This window comes from Sciurus vulgaris (genome assembly GCF_902686455.1).
Source record: "Sciurus vulgaris genome assembly, chromosome: 9".
NCBI classification, from domain to species: Eukaryota; Metazoa; Chordata; class Mammalia; order Rodentia; family Sciuridae; genus Sciurus; species Sciurus vulgaris.
Genome location: NC_136469.1, coordinates 68,977,675 through 68,997,139, shown reverse-complemented (window position 1 = coordinate 68,997,139; position 19,465 = coordinate 68,977,675). Strand labels below are relative to the sequence as shown.

General features: G+C 34.5%; 2 protein-coding genes across 10 annotated transcripts in view; both read left to right on the top strand.

The window, feature by feature from the left end:
- The window catches only part of LOC306669379 (uncharacterized protein), a 93,913-nt gene extending 75,299 nt beyond the window's left edge, over positions 1-18,614 (top strand). The window contains exon 3 of the mRNA XM_079153351.1: positions 3,548-18,614. Within this exon, the coding sequence (XP_079009477.1) occupies positions 3,548-3,563 (16 nt within the window). The 3' untranslated portion in view covers positions 3,564-18,614. The remainder of the gene's footprint in view (positions 1-3,547) is intronic.
- CCSER1 (coiled-coil serine rich protein 1) overlaps positions 1-19,465 on the top strand; it is a 1,261,997-nt gene that overhangs the window by 76,158 nt on the left and 1,166,374 nt on the right. The gene's annotated exons all lie outside the window — the stretch shown is intronic.

The following is a 19,465-nucleotide window of genomic DNA, read 5'->3' as shown; positions in this document are numbered from 1 at the left end:
ATAATGGTAGTTTCTTATCTGTTAAGATTGTTGTGAAGACAAATTTGAAAGCACTTAGTGCATGGTTTCTGGCTCATTGCAGTTAATAATGAAGATTATTTATATTGTCAGTATTATAATTGGATGAAACACAATAGGTAAAAATAAAATTCCACTTTTGTATTGGTGGATTCTAGGAATGAAGTTAATAAAGGCAAGTTTAAAAATTTTTTTTGAAGTGTGTGCTTCTGGAGAATCAGGTTTGAATAGAAAGCAGTAGGAACCATTTAATAAAGTATGCCACCAGTATTTTTCCTGGTGTCATAAAAGTAGGTAGACATAATATATCTATAAAATAAAAACAGGAATAAAAGCAATTTTTCTTCCCAGAGAACAGCTTGTGCACCACATATAACTAAATCTTAAAATAAATTGTATTAAGATGCCTATTATCACCTCAGCATGCAAGTGATGCCCCATTGAGAATCTTGAACAATTCCAATGTATCAAAGGCAGTAATATATTATGATTTTCTAATATCCATGTTTAGTTTGTGTTTGAAAAAGTAAAATCTGATATTCTTAAGCTCCAAATGTAGAGATCATGGATGCATAATTTTGAACAATTAGACTGTTTCTAGGAGTCCTCTGAGACCCAGGCTCCTATACCCACCCTGAAGGCAAGACTATGTCCATCTTTTTCACACACAAAGCTCGAATGTAAAACAGCTGCTTGGCATGTAGTGATGTTCATTAAATATACAGGTTTGCTAAATGAATGAGAAATGTATGTTCATAACTCACATATTGGTCTACCTGAAGAATAATTCCCTAGTGTAATGGTAAGAACAGTAAATTATGAACTGAAAAGTTAACTATGAATACAAGAGAGATAAGGTAACCTGGAGACAGTTGATAAATTTTCTGTTTATGGAGTTGTTTTGCAAATTAAGTTAGATAATAATAGAGACATAATCATTAAGGAGCTGCAAAATTGCAACACATATTTGTAAAAGTTATTACTTTTTTGATCACCTAATTATGTAGTTTAAAAATCTCATCTGTTCCTGTACTCCCTTGGATGCAATCTGAAGAAGGCACTTAACCTTATTTTTGCTCAATAGCACTAATATTCCAGTTAGTTTTAAATATATAGGTCATTAAACTGCTTAGAACACATTTGCCTGCAAGAAGACACTTGCATATTAACATGTACCTCATTTGATAGAAAAAAAATGGGAAAAATAGATGAGGAAAATGTTCATTGATGTATTCAATAAATTCTATAAGTCTACTTATGGTGAATGCTAAAGGTGGGCTGGGGTTGTAGCTCAGTGGTAGAGTCCTTGCCTAGCATGTGTGAGGCACTGGGTTTGATTCTCAGCACACATGCATATAACTAAGTAAAATAAAAGTCCATTGAAACTAAAATAAAATATTAAAACAAAACAAAACAAAAAACCAAAAGAATGCTAAAGGTAAAAATATGTGCCAAAAATTTTGAAACCAGAGAACTTTGATTTGATTCCTTATTTAACATGTTAGGTAGGCATGGTGAATTTAAATATTTCTACTGTATCAACAGATTTGTAAACGTTTACTCATCCATTCAGCTAAAATTTTTAAGTTCTTTTATAATATGTTAGTATATTAATTTGGGATGCCTTTGTAGGTCCAGTGGATTTGTGGTCATAGTGGGAACCCTGGAGAAATAAGAAATACCTGGATTCTAGTCTAGGACAGTATCATTATGGTTAAAGGATTAAGTTTGTAATGAATATAAGCATTCTAGCTCACTTAATTGTTAATAACTTAATTTTGTACAATTTGTTTAAACTAAGCCTCAATTTGCTCATCTGCAAAGTGGGTGTACTATTGCCTAAGCTATGCTACTATTGTGAAGATTAAGTTACATCGTTACTGAAGAACATTGGTTATAGTATCTAATATATAAACTCTGATCAGTAACTGGCACTTTATACCTTACTACTGGTAATTACCTATGTAAATATATCAGTTATGTGCACTGCATCTAACTGTCCTTTAACAATGAGCGATTTGAACTACATGGTGTTTTGCATTTTACCCAGCTTTGAAACTCACAGTTCTTTAAAAATTTGAAGTCTGAATTATACTAAATAACTTTGTAATGTGTATATACAAATTTCCCAGGTAAATATGGAACTCATTGAACATAGAATATCTGACTTCATTTTTGTGGTCATAATCGATGCTAATAATTTACCACCTGTCAATCCCTGAGGAAAACTGGAAAGCCAAAGTTTAATAGATTGTTTAAATAAAAGCATACTTCATTTTTCTAAAATAAAAAAAAAAAAAAAAAAAAAGAAAATTGGGCTGACTAGCCAAACAAAGGGCAAATTAGAAGAAACATTGAATAGTGTAAGAAGAAACAATTCGCATAGTTTCATTATAGTTCTTGTAATCTAGCTACTCTTCTGAAAAATATTCCAGATTGTTCTTCTGAAAGTGTGCTGTATGAGACATAGAATTTTGAATTTTAAGAGTTTTGCTGGTATTGTCTATGTAATTGCATTAAAATTATCAATGAACCATATGAACCATGCCAAATCAAGTAACTTTTAACCAGGTTTCAGGTATATATGCTTTAAACTAATGTATGGGTGTGTTTATCACACTTTAGTAAAAGGGAAGCTTTAAAAATGGAGTAATATATCCAAGATATCCAAAGAATTGAAAACTTATGTCCATACAAAAATAAGAATATTTATAACAGACTTTTCATAATTAGAAAACCTGGGAGTAACCAATATGTCCTTTAGTAAGTGAGTTGATAAATAAATGGTATTACATCCACTCAATATGACACGATCCAGTCTTGAAAGGCTACATATTATGTGATTCCCGTGACATGACTTAATGGAAAAAAGTGAAACTATGGAGACAGTGAAGAGATCAATGGTTCAGAGGATTTTATGAAAGGGAGAGATGAATAGGTGGAACGCAGAGATCTGTAAAGTCAGTGAAACCACTCTATGTGATGCTATAATGAATATCAGTGTTAATTTGTCCAAACTCAGAAAATGTACAACAATGGAGTGAACTCCAAAGTAAATTAGGTGATAATGATGTGCCATTGTAGGCTGTGATTATGTGGGGACAGGGTGTGTAAAGGAAATCTCTGTTACTTCTGCTCAAATTTGCTGTCAACCTAAAATTGCTCTAAAAAGTAGTCTATTAAAATTATTATGTCAAAAAAAGAGGTGACTCTGTCTGTTCAGAAAAAAACATATTTTGCATTTTTGCCTAAGAAATTGAGGGTATGGACCGACCAAGATATTTTTTATGGCAAAGTGGAAAATGTAAGAAACAACCAAGATGTTCAGCAATGGAGACTTCAGTAAATTCTATATATATTAAATTATTCCAAGTGATTTTGCTGAAGTATATGTTGTGGTGGAACCTGTTAGTTGAATGCCCAATATATTTTCCTTTCTTCTATGGTAATAGAATCCAGATACTGTGCTGGTACCAATGTTCATTGTTCTGGGTACAAAATCATGACAACGCTGTTTCCACTTTTCCAGCTTCCCATGCAGCTAGAAGTGGCCATGTGAATAAGATTGAGAAGAAATCTACTGGAGGCTTTGGAGTTTTTTGCTTTCCAAATGGAATGAACAAATGCTATTGATGTAGGCAGTTATCTTCTGCAGACCTTATGTTAAATGAGAAAAAATAAACTGTTAAGCAATGGTCTGTTGAATATTCTGTTATTTGGATCAGAAATTTCATAATCATGGGGGATTTGGTGGTGGGTTGTGTAGGTCCTCCTCAAGAATCCCAAATACTGAGAGTGCTTCAGTTTTCTAGCATTTATCTGTCAGCTGTCTTTAAGAATTGTACTTAGTCAAAGGCAGCTGCTTTGCCCAATATCACATCTCCATCATAGAGGGCAGCCAATATTAAACTATAAGGCAGTATAAAGGATTAGCCTTCTTCAGTTTGGAAGCCTTTGTGGCTACCGCACCATTGCCTTACTTCCCCTTCTGCCTTGTTCTACTTTATTCCCTTCTCTCATAGGTACTGATCTCAGGGATGCTCTCTGATAAACTTCCTGCATGCACATGAACTTAAGTATGGGCATACCTCAGACATGTTGCAAGATTGAAAATTTAGTTTCAGACCACCACAGTGAAGTTAGTATCATAATAAAGTGAGTCACATAAAATAAAGTCCTTGAAATTCTAGCCAGAGCAATTAGACAAAAGAAAGAAATTAAAGGGATACGAATAGGAAAAGAAAAGCACAAACTATCTCTGTTTGCTGATGACTTGAGTCTATATTTAGAAGACCCCAAAACTCCACCAGAAAGCTTCTGCAACTCATAAATGAATTCAGAAAAGTAGCAGGATACAAAATTAACTGTATAAATCAATTGCATTCTTATATCCAATGATGAATCAGCTGAAAGAGAAATCAGGAAAACTATTCCATTCACAATAACTTCCAAAAAAATAAATCAATCTAACAATAGAATCAATCTAACAAAAGAGGTGAAGGATTCCTACAATGGAAACTCCAGAACACTAAAGAAAGAAATTGAAGAAGACCTTAAAAGATGGAAACATATCCCATGTTCCTGGATAGGCAGAATCAATATTGTCAAAATGGTCATATAACCAAAAGTGCAATACAGATTCAATGCAATTCCCATTCCAGTGGGAACATCCAATGATGTTCTTCATAGGAATAGAAAACATTGTCCTGGAATTCATGTAGAAAAATAAGAGCCTTAGAATAGCTTAAGCAATACTTAGTGAGAAAAGTGAAGCAGGAGGTCTCACAATACCAGAACTTAAATTGTAACTACAGAACTATAGTAACAAAAACAGCGTGGTATTGGCACCAAAATAGGCAAAAGACCAGTGGAACAGAATAGAAGACACAGAGAAAAACTCACATAAATATGATTACTTCATACTAGACAAAGGTGTCAAAAACACTGGAGAAAAGATAACCTCTTCAACAAATGGTGCTTGGAAAACTGGAAATCTATATGTAATAGGATGAAATTTGACCGCTCTCTCTCATCCTGCATAAACCTCTCCTCAAAGTGAATCAGGGACCTAGGAATTAGACTCCTAGGAATTGCACCTACTAGAAGAAAATGTAGGCCCAAAACTCCAAATGTGTAAAGCACAAGAAATAAAATAAAAAATCAATAAATGGGAGAGCATCAAACTACAAAGCTTCTCCACAGCAAAGAAAACAATCAAGAATGTAAAAAGAGAGCCTACAGACTGGTAGAAAATCTTTGCCACTTGCACCTCAGATACAGCATTAATCTCCAGGATACATAAAGAACTCAAAACACTCAACACCAAAACAACAAATAACCTAATCAATAAATGGGCAAAGGAACTGAACAGGTACTTCACAGAAGAAGAAATATGAATGGTCAACAAATATATGAAAAAATGGTCAACATCTTTAGCAATTAGATGTAAATTTAAACTACACCGAGAATTCTATCTCACTTCAGTCAGAATGGCAATTACGAAGAATACAGACTGAAGACTATCATGCTAAGTAAAATAAGTGAATCCCCAAAAAAACAAAGGTCAAATGTTTTCACTGATATGTGGAAATCAAACCACAATAAAGAGGGGAGAGAAAGAAGAGTTCAGTAGATTAGACAAAGGGAAATAAAGGAAGGGGATATGAATAGGGAAGACAGTAGAATGAATCTAACATAATTTTCCTGTGTACACATGAAAATACTTAAGTGAACCCCACTAACCTGCCCACCCACAAGAATGGGGTCCTAATTAGACTAACATATATCCTATGCTTGTCTAATTTTATCAAAATGGATTCTACTGTCATGTGTAACTAAGAAAATACAATAAAATACAATTAAACAAAACCAAAAAAAATTATAAAAACACGTCAGAAAAATAATCAGTGTGATTTTATTGTCTTAATTTATTAGATAAGTTAAAAGAGCTATTTCAAATTATGTGTTTGTAAGAATGTTGCAAAGAAATAATTATCTTTTACATTTAAAAAAAACGAATAAAAATAACCCTAAAAACAAACAAAAAAGTTTTATCATGAGATTGTGGCAATCTGCATGTTCTTTTTGTAATTCAAGTTCCTTTACCATTTCCACCACATCTGCAATTACTTCTTCCACTGATGTCTTCAGCATTCCTCCTTGAGGATTAGAGTCAGCTTCTCCCAAACTTCTGTTAGTTTTGATATTTTGACCTGCTCCCACAAATCACACATGTTCCTGATGGTGTGTGTGTATATATATATATATATATATATATATATAGTGGTGAATCCTTTTCAAAGGTTTTCAATTACTTTTCCAAGATCTGTCAGAAGAATCACTGTATATAGTGGCTATAGCCTTATACAGTGCATTTCTTAATTAATAAAACTTGATCATTGAAATTGCTCCTTGATCTATGGAATGCAGAATGGATATTTTGTTAATTGGCTTGAAAACCATATTATTCTCATTGCATATCTCCCATCAAAGGTCTTGAGTGACCAGAGCCACCATATATATATATATTTATGTTTTTCCCTTTGTGGCTCTTGAGATTGAACCCAGGGGTGCTTTGATTTCTCCTCTCTAGCTATGAAAATCCTAGATGGCATTTTCTTTTAATATAAGGCAGTTTCATTTATGCTGAAAATAGGTTGTTTAGGGTACCACTGTCAACCTGAAAGGCAAGTTGAGGCACACCATATATGAAAACAGTATTTATTAGAATCAAAATGAGGATGGCCATCTGGGTAAAACCTGAATTCTAACTGTTTGTAAGTGCTCCTGAAGTGGCATTTGAGGAATCTGGTTTTATAGTTATAAAAAAAAAAATAAAAAAAAAGAAGAAGAAGAAGAAGAAGAGCAACAAGGAGGCTATACCAAACTAGTTGTTACAGTTGTATTAGTTGATAAGAGTAGTACAGAATGTTGTTTGGAAATTGGTCACTTATGTTTTTACAGGTCAGAATTTTCAGGTAAGCAGGAAAAAGGCATTCAAGTTATTTATTATGCAAATGGTGTCAGTTTATTTACAAAAAAACTAAACTGAAGCAATCAAAGTTAAACAGTCTCAGATCATGAGACTTTGCAATCTAGGAGGGCATGATTATTGTGCCACAACCTGACAGGAATTTTCCCACCCCTTTTATTTATGTCTTTGCTACTTTTGTCAATCATCTTGGCTAGATCTTCAGGAAATCTTGCTGTAGCTTCTCCACGTGCTGCTTCTCTTTATGTTTTATGTTATGGAGATAGCTTCTTTCCTTAAATCTCACGAATTAACTTCAAACTTGCTTCTACAGCTTCCTGACTCAGTTTTTATAGAGTTGAAGAGAATTAGGGCTTTGCCCTGGGTTAGACTTTTGATGGAAGAGGGTTGCATGTGGCTGGTTTGATTTTCTGTCCAGATCACTAAAATTTTCTCGAAGTCATCAATTAGATTGTTTTGATATAGTATTGTTTGTTGTTCACTGAACAAAATAGCTCTTTAAAGTCCTTCACTAACTCTTCTTTTGTATTACCAATTTGGATATTTGGTACAAGAAGTTGAGCTTTTAACCTGTCTTGGCTTTCAACATGTTTTCCTCACATAGGAAAACACATTAATTATTTCTAGTTTTTCACTTAAAGCAAAAATATGTGTAACTCTTTATTTGAACCCTTAGAGACTATTGTTGGGTTATTAATTGAATTAATTTCAAATTTGTTGGGTCTCAGGGAGAAGCTGGGCTGGAGAAGAAGAGAGATGGGAGTATGGTCAGTTGAAGGAGCAGTCAGAGCACACACATTTATTGATTAAGTTTGCTGTATTATATGTGTGTGGTTTGTGGCACTCCAAAACAATTAAAGAAATAATGTCACCGATCAGTGATCACACATCACTATAACAGATGTAATAATAATGAAAAAGTTTGAAATATAGTGAGAGTTATCAAAATATGATACAGACGCAGAGTGAGCCAATGCTGTTGGGAAAATGGCGCCAATAGAGTTGCTTGAAGCTGGTGGTTGCACATCTTCGACTTGAGAAATGCAGTATCTGCAAAGAGCAATAGGGCAAAGCACATGCAATAAAACAAGACATGCCTGTAATCTTGACCCACAGTCTCTAGTTGTTCAAGCAATAATGCAGAAAACATTGGATTATCTGAAATAACCAACTTCTTATAGAGATAACCCTGAAATATGAGTTATGACTATTCGGGGCAGGGAAAACAAAGCAAACCATTGAACATAATACTTCTGTGTACACTGAACAATCAGTACCCCAGTGGACACTACCTGGATGTCATGTAATTTAATTCTGACACTCTATACCTAGAAATAGCCTCAGATCCCACAGGGTACTTGTGGGACTTGGTCCCACAAAATAGCTCCCATGCTGTTGTTAATCACCCATCCTAGGTTGAGGCCTGTGCTTCTCACCAACTGGCCATAATTTGGGTTTCCCATGACCCTCCCTTGTCATGTTTGATTAACTTCCTAAAGCAACTCACAAAAGTCAGGGAAACACTTCACTTAGTTTAACCCATTTATTATGAAATATATTACAAAAAGTACAAATGAACATCCAGATAGGCCAGGGCGAAGTGTCAGGGAGTGAAGAAGGTGATTCTCTGCTTGCTCATGCTATGCCATCCTCCAGGCACCTCTGTGTATTCAGAAGTCCAGAACCTCCCTGGACTTGTGCTTTTGAGTTTTATGGGAAGCTTCCTTACTTAGGTAGTGGTGAACTACATCATCACTGTAACTCAACCTTTAGTCATTCTCCTCTGCCCTACGTCTGGACTGGAACTAAAAGTTTCAGTCTATAGTATAATTTTATGGTTGGTTCCCTCACATCCATACCCCAGTCTAAGGCTTTCCATCAACCCAGCCACCTTTATAAGCCTATAAAAAGACACTTAAGGATTTTAGGAGCCATCTGTCAGAACTAGATGCCGAGACTAAGTATATGTTTCTTATTATATCCCAATATCATATAGATTTCATGCTATTAGGAATAAGAATAAAAAAACTTTAAGCTTTTTATACCATGGTAAAATGTATTTTCACCCTTGCTATTGCAAATCAAGATCTTACGTGGGATTGAACATGAAATTTCAGGAGAAGTTCATTTTGGTTAATTTCAACTCTGGACAGTTTCAGCTTACACAGAAAACTTCAATTCACCATCTGTAGTCAGCATTAAAAGGGATGCTTATTGATCTTTCAATTTTCAAAAGAACTTTTTCAAATCAATCACGTGAGAGACCTTTTGATGGTAATGTACAAACCTATCAATCCAAACAGAGCTTCTTCTTTGAAGAAAGTGATGAAGAATCAATATTTCCCCCCATAACTCTCAATTCACAAGGCTTTTCACAAACAGGATAGTATAAATGCTTTGAAACCCTTTTGATTAGTCACATCTTTCCATTTATTGCTAGTGTATCTGGGTAAGCAACATCTTTAGCTACAATTTTAATTCAGTTTTTCAACAGATTTACCTTTCACTTAGGAGAAAACAAATTGTTGATCGTTTTACTAATCTCTTTATCAGTCTTATATAAAAATTTCAAGTGTCTGCTATATAGATACTCAGAGATTTATCTGATCTTTTGTAAGGAACTCATTTCAGGTTACTGAAGTCAATAATCTTCAGGTTTACAAATATTGATTTTTAAATAGATTTGTAATTTAGCTTTTTGGATTATATTTTTCTGAGACTGCTACTCTTCAAATATTTTTCAAAAGCACATTTGTAACAGAAAATTTAATTAAAATATCATAGGCCAAACCCATAAATATTTTAACATTTTATTAGTATTATAATAGCACAATTGAGCTACAGGGTGTATTATACTTGTTATTTACCTTTTCTCCACATAATTATTACTTCAAATCTGTGGTAATATTTACTAGAAATCCTATTTAATCATATAACTTCCCCTTTTGTTTTACTAGAAAATATCTAACATCTAATTTAAGTTAGTATATGATTGCTGACCTGTAATGATTTTATTCAAATTAAGGGATTTCTATAACTCTGCAGTAGGACAAATTATTTCATAATGAAATCTTATACAGCAGCGACTGATGTCAGCATGATGATTGACTAGAGTTGTCTCCACAACAGAAACAAAACAACAAAATGAAGAAAAGAACAATAGCTATTTTCTGGAGTGTTCTATGCATAGCACCAGAGTGCAGTGGGGATGCGGCAGAGACATTGCAGAGCACATAGAGGCAATATGGCCTTATGAAAAAGGGAACTAAGCACACAGCAAACACTGCCCCATTTTCACATTCAACTTCCAACCAAGAGGAACCTTGCTGAGGATGGAAAGGCTAAGCAGGAGGTCCCCTGGGGTCCCTTCTCAAGCCATGGTTACTTAAGGCATTTTCACTAGAGAAACCTGTGCCCCTCAACTGAGCCCACTTTAGGGAACTGATGGGTTAGTGTGCATTGCTCTAGAGAGAAAGTCCAGCCTACCTGTGCCATCATCTACTTACACTTCTGCTTTACAGTACTATCTTGAGACTCTGACCACCTAGGCTCTTCAGCAGCAGCTGGGTAGCTATTTCCTGCATCTAGAACCAGCAAGATGGCTCCACTCACTATCCTACTACAGCATTCCACTGGCAGTAGATCCACAAATACTGCAGCCCAAGATGTGCAGACTCTTGCAGACATGAAGAAGGTATGCTAACACTACAGTAAAGCATTTGAGACCCATCCTGAGTGACTCAGTCTGCAGAGGTCCACGGGAAACAATCAGGCAGCCCAGCCTATCTTTCCACTGCCCCAGAAGTGACTAGATGCCCCTGTTTATCAAATCTTTGCCCTGGAAAGCAGCTAGATGTTTCTGTCTACCCTCTTGCTGCCCCAGAAGCAGCCAAGTGTCACCTGTGACCTTGGAAAAATAGTCAAGAATCCAACCCTGAGCAACTTTTTCAAGGGTCTTCGTAAGTAGTCATGTGTCCCTGGCCATGCACTGTAGACCAGGAAAATAGCTGGGTAGCCTTCCCTGAGTTAGATACCCCATAATAGCCCTGGAAACCTAAGGAGTAGCCCTGTTCACCCACACACAACCTCAGGAAGCAACCAACCAGTCTTCCCTGAGTGCCCACCAAGGCCCTAACCAGAAGCCTCAAGAAATGGTTGAACATTCCATTCTCAGAACCTTGACCCACTAAGACCCTAAGATACAGGAAACTCTGCTTACCCACTCAGCTACAGGTATAGTTGGGCAGCTCACCTTGATCAAATTGGTCCCCAGGGGCCTCATAAAGTTGTCTTTGGAGACTAATCCATTAGTGTAGCCTGTCCCTAAGACAGCTATTGTGGACCCCCCTAGTAGATGTGCTGTGCCATACCCACATGGGTCCCGTGGGATGGTCCCACCTCCATGTGACCCACATAAACAAGCTCCCACACCTGCATCTATGTGCACATACTTGAGTTTAGTGGGGTGGATCCATGACTCACAAACCTGATAGGTGCCTCACACTTGGCAGCCTGGTGCACCATTCCCAGAGGCAGGGTATATATAATACCACACACACTGCAGTCCAGGTCACTGAGACATATGCTGTTTTAGTCAGCTTTTTTGCCACTTTGATTCAAACAATCTGACTTAGCACAATTACAGAGGAGGAAAAGTTTATTTGAGGGCTCACAGTTTCAGAGGTCTTAGTCCATAGAAGGCTGACTCCATTCACTAGGGCTTGAGGAGAGGCTGAACATCAGAGTGGAAGGGTGTGGCAGAGGGAGGCAGCTCACATTATGATCCTCAGGAAGTAGAGAGAGAGACTCCCCTCACCAGATACAAATATATACCCAAAGCCACACCCTACCACTTCAGTTACCACTCAGTTAGTTCCTATCAGAGGATTAAATCACTGATTGGATTAAGACTCTTACAACCTAATAATTTCTCCTCTGAATCTTCTCACATTGTCTCACATGTGAGCTCTGGGGGGACACCTCACATCCAAACCATAATACATGCAGACGTGGCCAACATTGTTTACAACTGAAGATACTACTCTGACATTACACTGAAGCACCCGACTTGAGCCAGTGTCAATACAGTCTGTTTAATCAACACCATTAGGGCACATTTCCAAAAGCAAATATGTTTTACTATGAAAGCCTCCATATATTGGTGGAGGTCACTAACCCATTAGATGCCCAAATACAAATGTAGGGACACAAGAACCTTGAAAACAAGATAACATGATGGCTCCAAAGGAGCAAAATAACTCTGTAGTAAAAGACCCCAAAGAAAAAGAAATTGATGAGGTGCCTGAAAGAAGATACAATAAGATACAAATGAATACATATAGACAATTCAATAAACTAGGAAGGTAGTTCCTGATGTGAATGACAAATTCAGCAAGGAGATACAGGTCATTAACAAAGAACATAACATAAATCTTGGGCCAAAGAACTCAATAAATAATTTTAAAAAGTACAGTAGAGATCTTTATCAACAGAATAGACCAGGTAGAAGAAGGAATTATTATCCTTCAAGACAGGAAAATCCTGTTTGTAACCCAGACAGAAATAAAAAATAAAAAGAATGAAGAACACCTATGATATTTATGGGAAAGCATTAAGCAAGCAAACGTCTGCCTTATAGATGTTCCAGAGGAAAACAAGGGGGAAAACAGAATACCTGCTAAATGAAATAATTGATGAAAACTTTGCAAATTTTGGGATAGATATTGATATTCAGGAAACTCAAAGGACCCCTAATAGAGTACAACAAAAAAGATCTTCTCTGAGACATATTATAGTCAAAATTGTCAAAAGAACAAGACAAAGAGAAGTCTAAAAACAGCAAAACTATTAAATTTCATTACAAGGAACTTTCCACTAGACTAACAACAGACTTCCTGGCAGAACTCTTACAGCAAGAAGAGAATGGGATGTCATATTCAAAGTCATAAAAGAAAACAATTGCCATCCAAGAATACCATATGTAGGAAAACTGTCTTTCACAAATGAAAAAGAAATAAAGTATTTCCAAGTCAACCAAAAACTAAGAGAACTCATCATCACCAGACCTGTCATATAAGAAATTTTTGAGTCCACTAGAAAGATGATCACTGTCACCAGAGTACAAAACTTGTTTTTTTTAAAATTTGTTCTTTTTAGATATGACTGTAATGTATTTTGACATTTATGTATATGTGAAGTATAACTCCCATTCTTGTGGTTGTACATGATGTGATATTATACTGGTTGTATATTCATATAGGAACATAAGAAAGTTATATAGCATTCATTCTACTGTCTTTCTGTTTCCCATCCTCCCTCCCTTCCCTTTATTCACCTTTGTTTAATATAGTGAACTTCTATTCTTACCCTCCTTCTCCTTATTGTGAGTTAGCATCCACATATCAGAGAGAACATTCAGCATTTGCTCTTTTGGGGCTGGCTTATTTCACTTAGCATGATGGTCTCCAGTTCCATGCATTTACTAGCAAATACCATCATTTCATTTTTCTTTATGGCTAAGTAATATTCCATTGTTTATATATACCATAATGTCTTTATCCATTAATCTACTGAGGGGTACCTAGGTTGATTTCATAATTTAGCTATTTTGAATTGAGCTGCTGTACACATTGATGTGACCTTGTCACTATAGTATGCTGATTTAAAGTCTCTTGGGTATATGCTGAGGAGTGGGATAATTGGATCAAATGGTGGTTCCATTCCAAGTTTTCTGAGAATCTCCATATTCCTTTCCAGAGTGGTTGCACCAATTTGCAGTCCACCAGCAAAGCATGAGTGAATCTGTTCCCCCCATATCCTTGTCAGCATTTATTATGACTTATATTTATAATTGCCATTCTGACTAGAGTGAAGTGAAATCTCAGTGTAGTTTGAATTTACATTTCTCTAATTGCTAGAGGTGAACATTTTTTTCATATATTTGTTGACCATTTGTATTTCTTCTGTGAATTTTGTGTTCAGTTCCTTTGCCTTGATTGTATTATTTGTTTTTTTTTTTTTTTTTTTTTTGTGTTTACATTTTTTGAGTTCTTTATATACCCTGGAGATTAATGTTCTGTCTGAGGTGCATGTGGCAAATATTTTCTCCCAGTCTGTAGGCTCTCTTTTCACATTCTTAATTGTTTCCTTTCCTGTGAAGAAGCTTTTTAGTGTGATACTATCCCATTTGTTGATTCTTGATTTTACTTTTTGGGCTTTAGGAGTCTGTTGAGGAATTTGATTCCTAAGCTGACATGATGGAGTTTTGGGCCTGCTTTTTCTTCTAGTAAGTGCAGGGTCCTTGATCCACTTTGAGTTGAGTTTTGTGCAGGGTGAGACACAGAAGTTTCATTCCATTTTGCTACATGTGGATTTCCTTTTTCCCAGCACCATTTGTTGTTGAAGAGGCTATCTTTTATCCAGTGTATATTTACGGCACCTTTGTCTAGTATGAGATAACTATATTTATGTGGGTCTGTCTCTTTGTCTTCTATTCTAGAGTACAAAACTTAAAGGTAGAGTAGATATCCAAAGGAGAAGAGAATTGAACTTTATCAGTTAAGAAATTCAACAAGCCACAAAGATGAACAAAAAGAGAAGAAGAAAAGAACAAGTGATATGCAAATCAACCAGGAAAAAATTAGTAAAATGTTTGGAGTATGTCTTTATCTATCAATAATAACATGGAATATAAATTGATTAAATCCTTCAATTAAAAGCATAGATGGTTAGAATAGATAAAATAACAAGACTCATTGATATGTTGCCTATAAGAAACTTTACTCATAAAGACACACATAAAACTGTCAGGATGAAAAAAGATATACACCGAAAAACAAAAATGAGCAGGAGTAACTTTACTTATGTCAAATCATGTCTACTTCAAGTACCCAGGATGTAATTCAGGGTAGAGTGCTAGCATGCCCTTAGTTCAGTCCCTGGTACAAAGACTTTAAAAGACAAAATCTGCAAAAGATGATACAGAAGATTACTATGTAATGATAAAGGGGTCAGCTCAACACGAGGAAATAACGATTATAAATATGTTTACCCAATGCTGGAACATTCAATTATATCAAGCAAACATTATTAGACTTAAAAGATGAGATAGACTCCAATACAATAATAATTGGAGACTTCAACACTCCATGTTCATCAGTGGACAGATCATCTAGGCAAACAATAAACAAAAACATTGAAGTTAAACTATAGTGTAGACCAAATGGACTTAACAGATGTTCATAGAACATTTCATCCAGTAGCTGTATCAGCACATGGAACATTTTCCAGGGTAGACCATATGTTAGGCTCTAAAACAAGTTTCAACAAATTATAAAAAGTTGAAATGATAACAAGTATTTTCTCTGTCCACACTTGAATAAAACTGTGATTCCTCAAGGGGAACTCTTAGGAATTGTTCAAATAAACAGAAATTAAACAACATTCTCTGGAAGGATGAATGATTTCATGAAAAAAAAATTGAAAATAAAATTTAAAAACTTCTTGTAATAAATGAAAACACAACATCTCAAAACCTAGGGGATATAACAAAAGCAGCGCTTAGAGGGAAAATTACTGCAATAAGAATATGCATTTTAAAAATAGGACAATTTCAAATGAACTAACAATTCAACTCAAAGGAATGGAGAAGCAAGACTGAACTTAACCTAAAATTCATAGAAGAAAAAAAAAATAACAAGAATCAAAGCAGGAATAAACAAAAACTAAAAAATTGGAAAAGATCTGTGAAACAAAGGGTTGGTATTTTAAAAAAGATAAATGAAATAGACAAAACTTTAGTTAGACTAATCAAGGAAAAAAGACCAAAAGTCCAAGTATATAAAATTAGAGAGGAAAAGGGATGCTTTATATGTGAAACCATAAAAAGGATTATTAGAGACTATCATGAACAATATACCAAAAAAAAAAACCCTAGAAGAAATGGATATAGGACATAGAAAAATCTGAATAGATCAATAATGAATAATGAGCTTGAATCATGAATAAAAATCTTCCCAATAAAGACTAGGACCAGATAGCTTCACTGGAGAATTTTACCAAACCTTTAAAGAAAATCAATAACTTCCTCAAACTATTCAAAGTTTTGAAAGGAAAGGAACCCTTTTCTACTCGTGCAAAAGAGTATTATCATTATACCATAAACAGATAAGGGCACAACAGAAAACTATAAACCGATATCCCTGATGAATGTAGATGCAAAAACTCTCAACAAAATCTTAGCAAATTGAATCCAAGAGCACATAAAAAGGATTATCACCATGATCAATTGAATTTATCCCAGGAATTTAAGGATAGTTCCACATTCACAAATCATGAAGTGTAATATATTACATCAGCAGAATGATTATACGAATATATACAGAATGAGCATTTGATAAAATTAGTGTCCCTTCATGCTAATACCCCAAAATATTAAGTATAGAAGGAACATACCTCAGCATAGTAAAACTTATAGGACAGAATAACAGTCTATATCATACTGAATGGGGAGAAGCTGAAATAATTTCTTCCAAGATCAGGAACCTGGAAAGCATGTCTACTTTCATTTTTCTTATTCAATATATTATTAAGAGTCTTAGTCAGAGTAGCAATCCAAGAAAAAAAAAAAAAAAAGGCCATCCAAATAAGAAAGGAAGAGGTTATTCTTGTTTGCAGATGATGTGATTTTATAAATAGAAAAACCTACAGACTCCACCCAAAATTGTTTTAGAAATTATAAGTGAATTCATTAGATTTGCAGTATACACAATCAACATACAAAATCTGAAAAATTTTTATGTAACTGTAGTAAATTGGCTGAGGAAGAAATAAAAAAGCAAGAGAATTTTGAACGTTCTCAGTACAAAGAAATAAAAAATATTTGAGGGGATAGATGAACCAATTACCCTGATCTGATCATTGTACATTGTTTAACCATACTGAAATATGTACTGGACTCATAAGTACGTATAATTATTCTGCTAACTAAAAATAAAATTAATAAATAAAATTTTCAAAAATTTACACAAACCCACAATAGTATATAATTAAAACTTTTAGCCCTCTCCTTTCTTTTCCTCTCAAGCAATATAAAACTGACTGAAGAAAGAAAAATGTAATGAGGAAGACTCTGGATAATCAGTATTTGATTCCCCTTATGTGATCCTTCTTCAGAATCATAGGGTCATCAGGGTCTGGCACTTGTAATTTTTGTGACCTTTGTTACAACAGAGTTTTGTGACTTTTTTTCACTTTTGTTTATGGTAATTATAATAGGTAAAAACCTTCATATGTCAGTCTCCTTACACATATTTTCTTTAATGCTCACAAAACTTGATATTTCATTCTCACAGAAAAGCAGTCTTAAATTCACTTAAGGAACTTGCCCAATATTATGTAGCAAGTAAATGGAAGAATTAGGGTTCAAATTCATAGTGTCTGACTTCAATGCAGTATTTTTCTCATTACATTATTCCTATACTCCTACACTTTTCTTATGGCTGCTAGTAACCTGATTCCTAGTACCCTGTCTCCTCAAAACTAAAACCATGATGGAATATTGTGGTACTTTCTTCCCACAGTCCATGACTCAGGACCATCCCACACCAAAACATTTTCTCAAAGTAAACAGAATCTTCTACCCTTAGATTTAATTTCATTGGAGACTTCTTAAATTTTACTGAAGATCATGTAATTAACAATGGTTTCTCTATTATTTTTCCTAGATAGCAGATTATTATTTTCTACAGAACATTTAATACTTTAATGCACGATTATACCTGGTATGAAAGTATTTTGATACTGGGACTGGAGTTGTGGCTCATTGGTAAAGTCCTTGCCTAGCACATGTGAGATATGGGGCCACAGTAGCACATAAAAATGTTAAACAAGTAAAATAAAGTTTATAAAAAATGCATTTACAAAAAGTATTTTGATACCCATTTGATGACTTTTTAAATTAGAGAATTCTTTCAGGCTCTATATAATCATATAAAAAGCAGAGAAGCACACTTTGCTTATGAAGAAGGACCATTCTAGAACTTTCAACACTTAATGCTATCAAGTCATGCTAATTCTTAAGGAAACATGTAATTATAGTTCAACCATATCTAAAATATAAGCGCATTAATAAAAAGTTACTTGAGAAGAACCTTTTAAAAATGCAGTATTGTAATACCAAGAGCTCTTATAAATATTACCTATTAGATTTTTAAGCAAATACTCCTCGACTTACGATGGGGTTGTATTCTGATAACCCCCTCAAAAGTTGAAAATATTATAAGTACAAAATGTCTTTACACTTTACTTACTGAAAATAATAGCTTAGTAACAGAGTGTATTGTAGGGTACCAGTTGCTGACTGGGAGCTGTGGCTCACTGCTGCTGCCTGGCATCAACAGAGAGTATTTTATCACATTGTTGGTAGCTGGAAAAGATTACAATTTGAAGTCCAATTTCTTACACCACTGTAAAGGTAAAAAATCTAAAACCATTGTAGCATGGGTATTGTCTCATTTAGAAGGGGAAAGAAACATACAGTTTGTGTGTGTGTGTGTGTGTGTGTGTGTGTGTGCGTGTATTAGAGTCTACTCATCTACCTTAGTATCCTTACAAAGAGCAAACTTCTGTTTTTATAGACTAATTCTGCTATTTCTGTAGCTCCAGCCATGTGCTATGTATGATGGTGCTTTTCTAGAAATGTAAAGATGATTAGGAAACAGTTTCAGTCCTCAAGAATTCAAAATCTATGGGGAAAACTGGCAGCCATTTTCACTTAATGTTTATGGTGAAATGTAATATGTAACATTTCTCAAAGAAGTACAACCAAAATTTTCAGATTTCCAAACTCCTTCTAAGTCCTGTGTAGGAATGTGAGAAGGGCCTTAGGTGAAAATTCCTCAGTCTCAACAAGTCAGTTTTTAGTGTGTGGTATATACACTGACTTATAGAAACAGCTTTGTGCCACCCCCTTACCATTCCTAAGGTAAATATACAAATTAAACTTCAACGTTTTAATGCCTGATAAGTAAAATACATAATTCAATTTCTACTTGATTTAATAAATCAAAGTATATATATTTATGTGTATTAGCATTATATAAACTTTTCTAGGCTTTCTATAGACTGTAAACACCTGCTCTAAAAGAATATGTTGCAGATACAAGGAAAAAATTAATGCAAACTATTATATAATTTGCACAATATATTATATAATTGAGTAAAATGTATGGTATAGGAAGTTGTTCCATAGAAATATGTGAATTACTTGTGTGAGTTTAAGTTTTTGAACGACCATACATTAAAGAGAAAAACATAAGCATATAAAACTAATTCACTAATAAATTTATTTAATCCATTATATCTAAAAATAACATGATTTTAATATATGACCAATATAAAATTGTTGAACCCTAGACATTTTTTAATTTTTGAAATCAAGTGTGCATTATACTTATT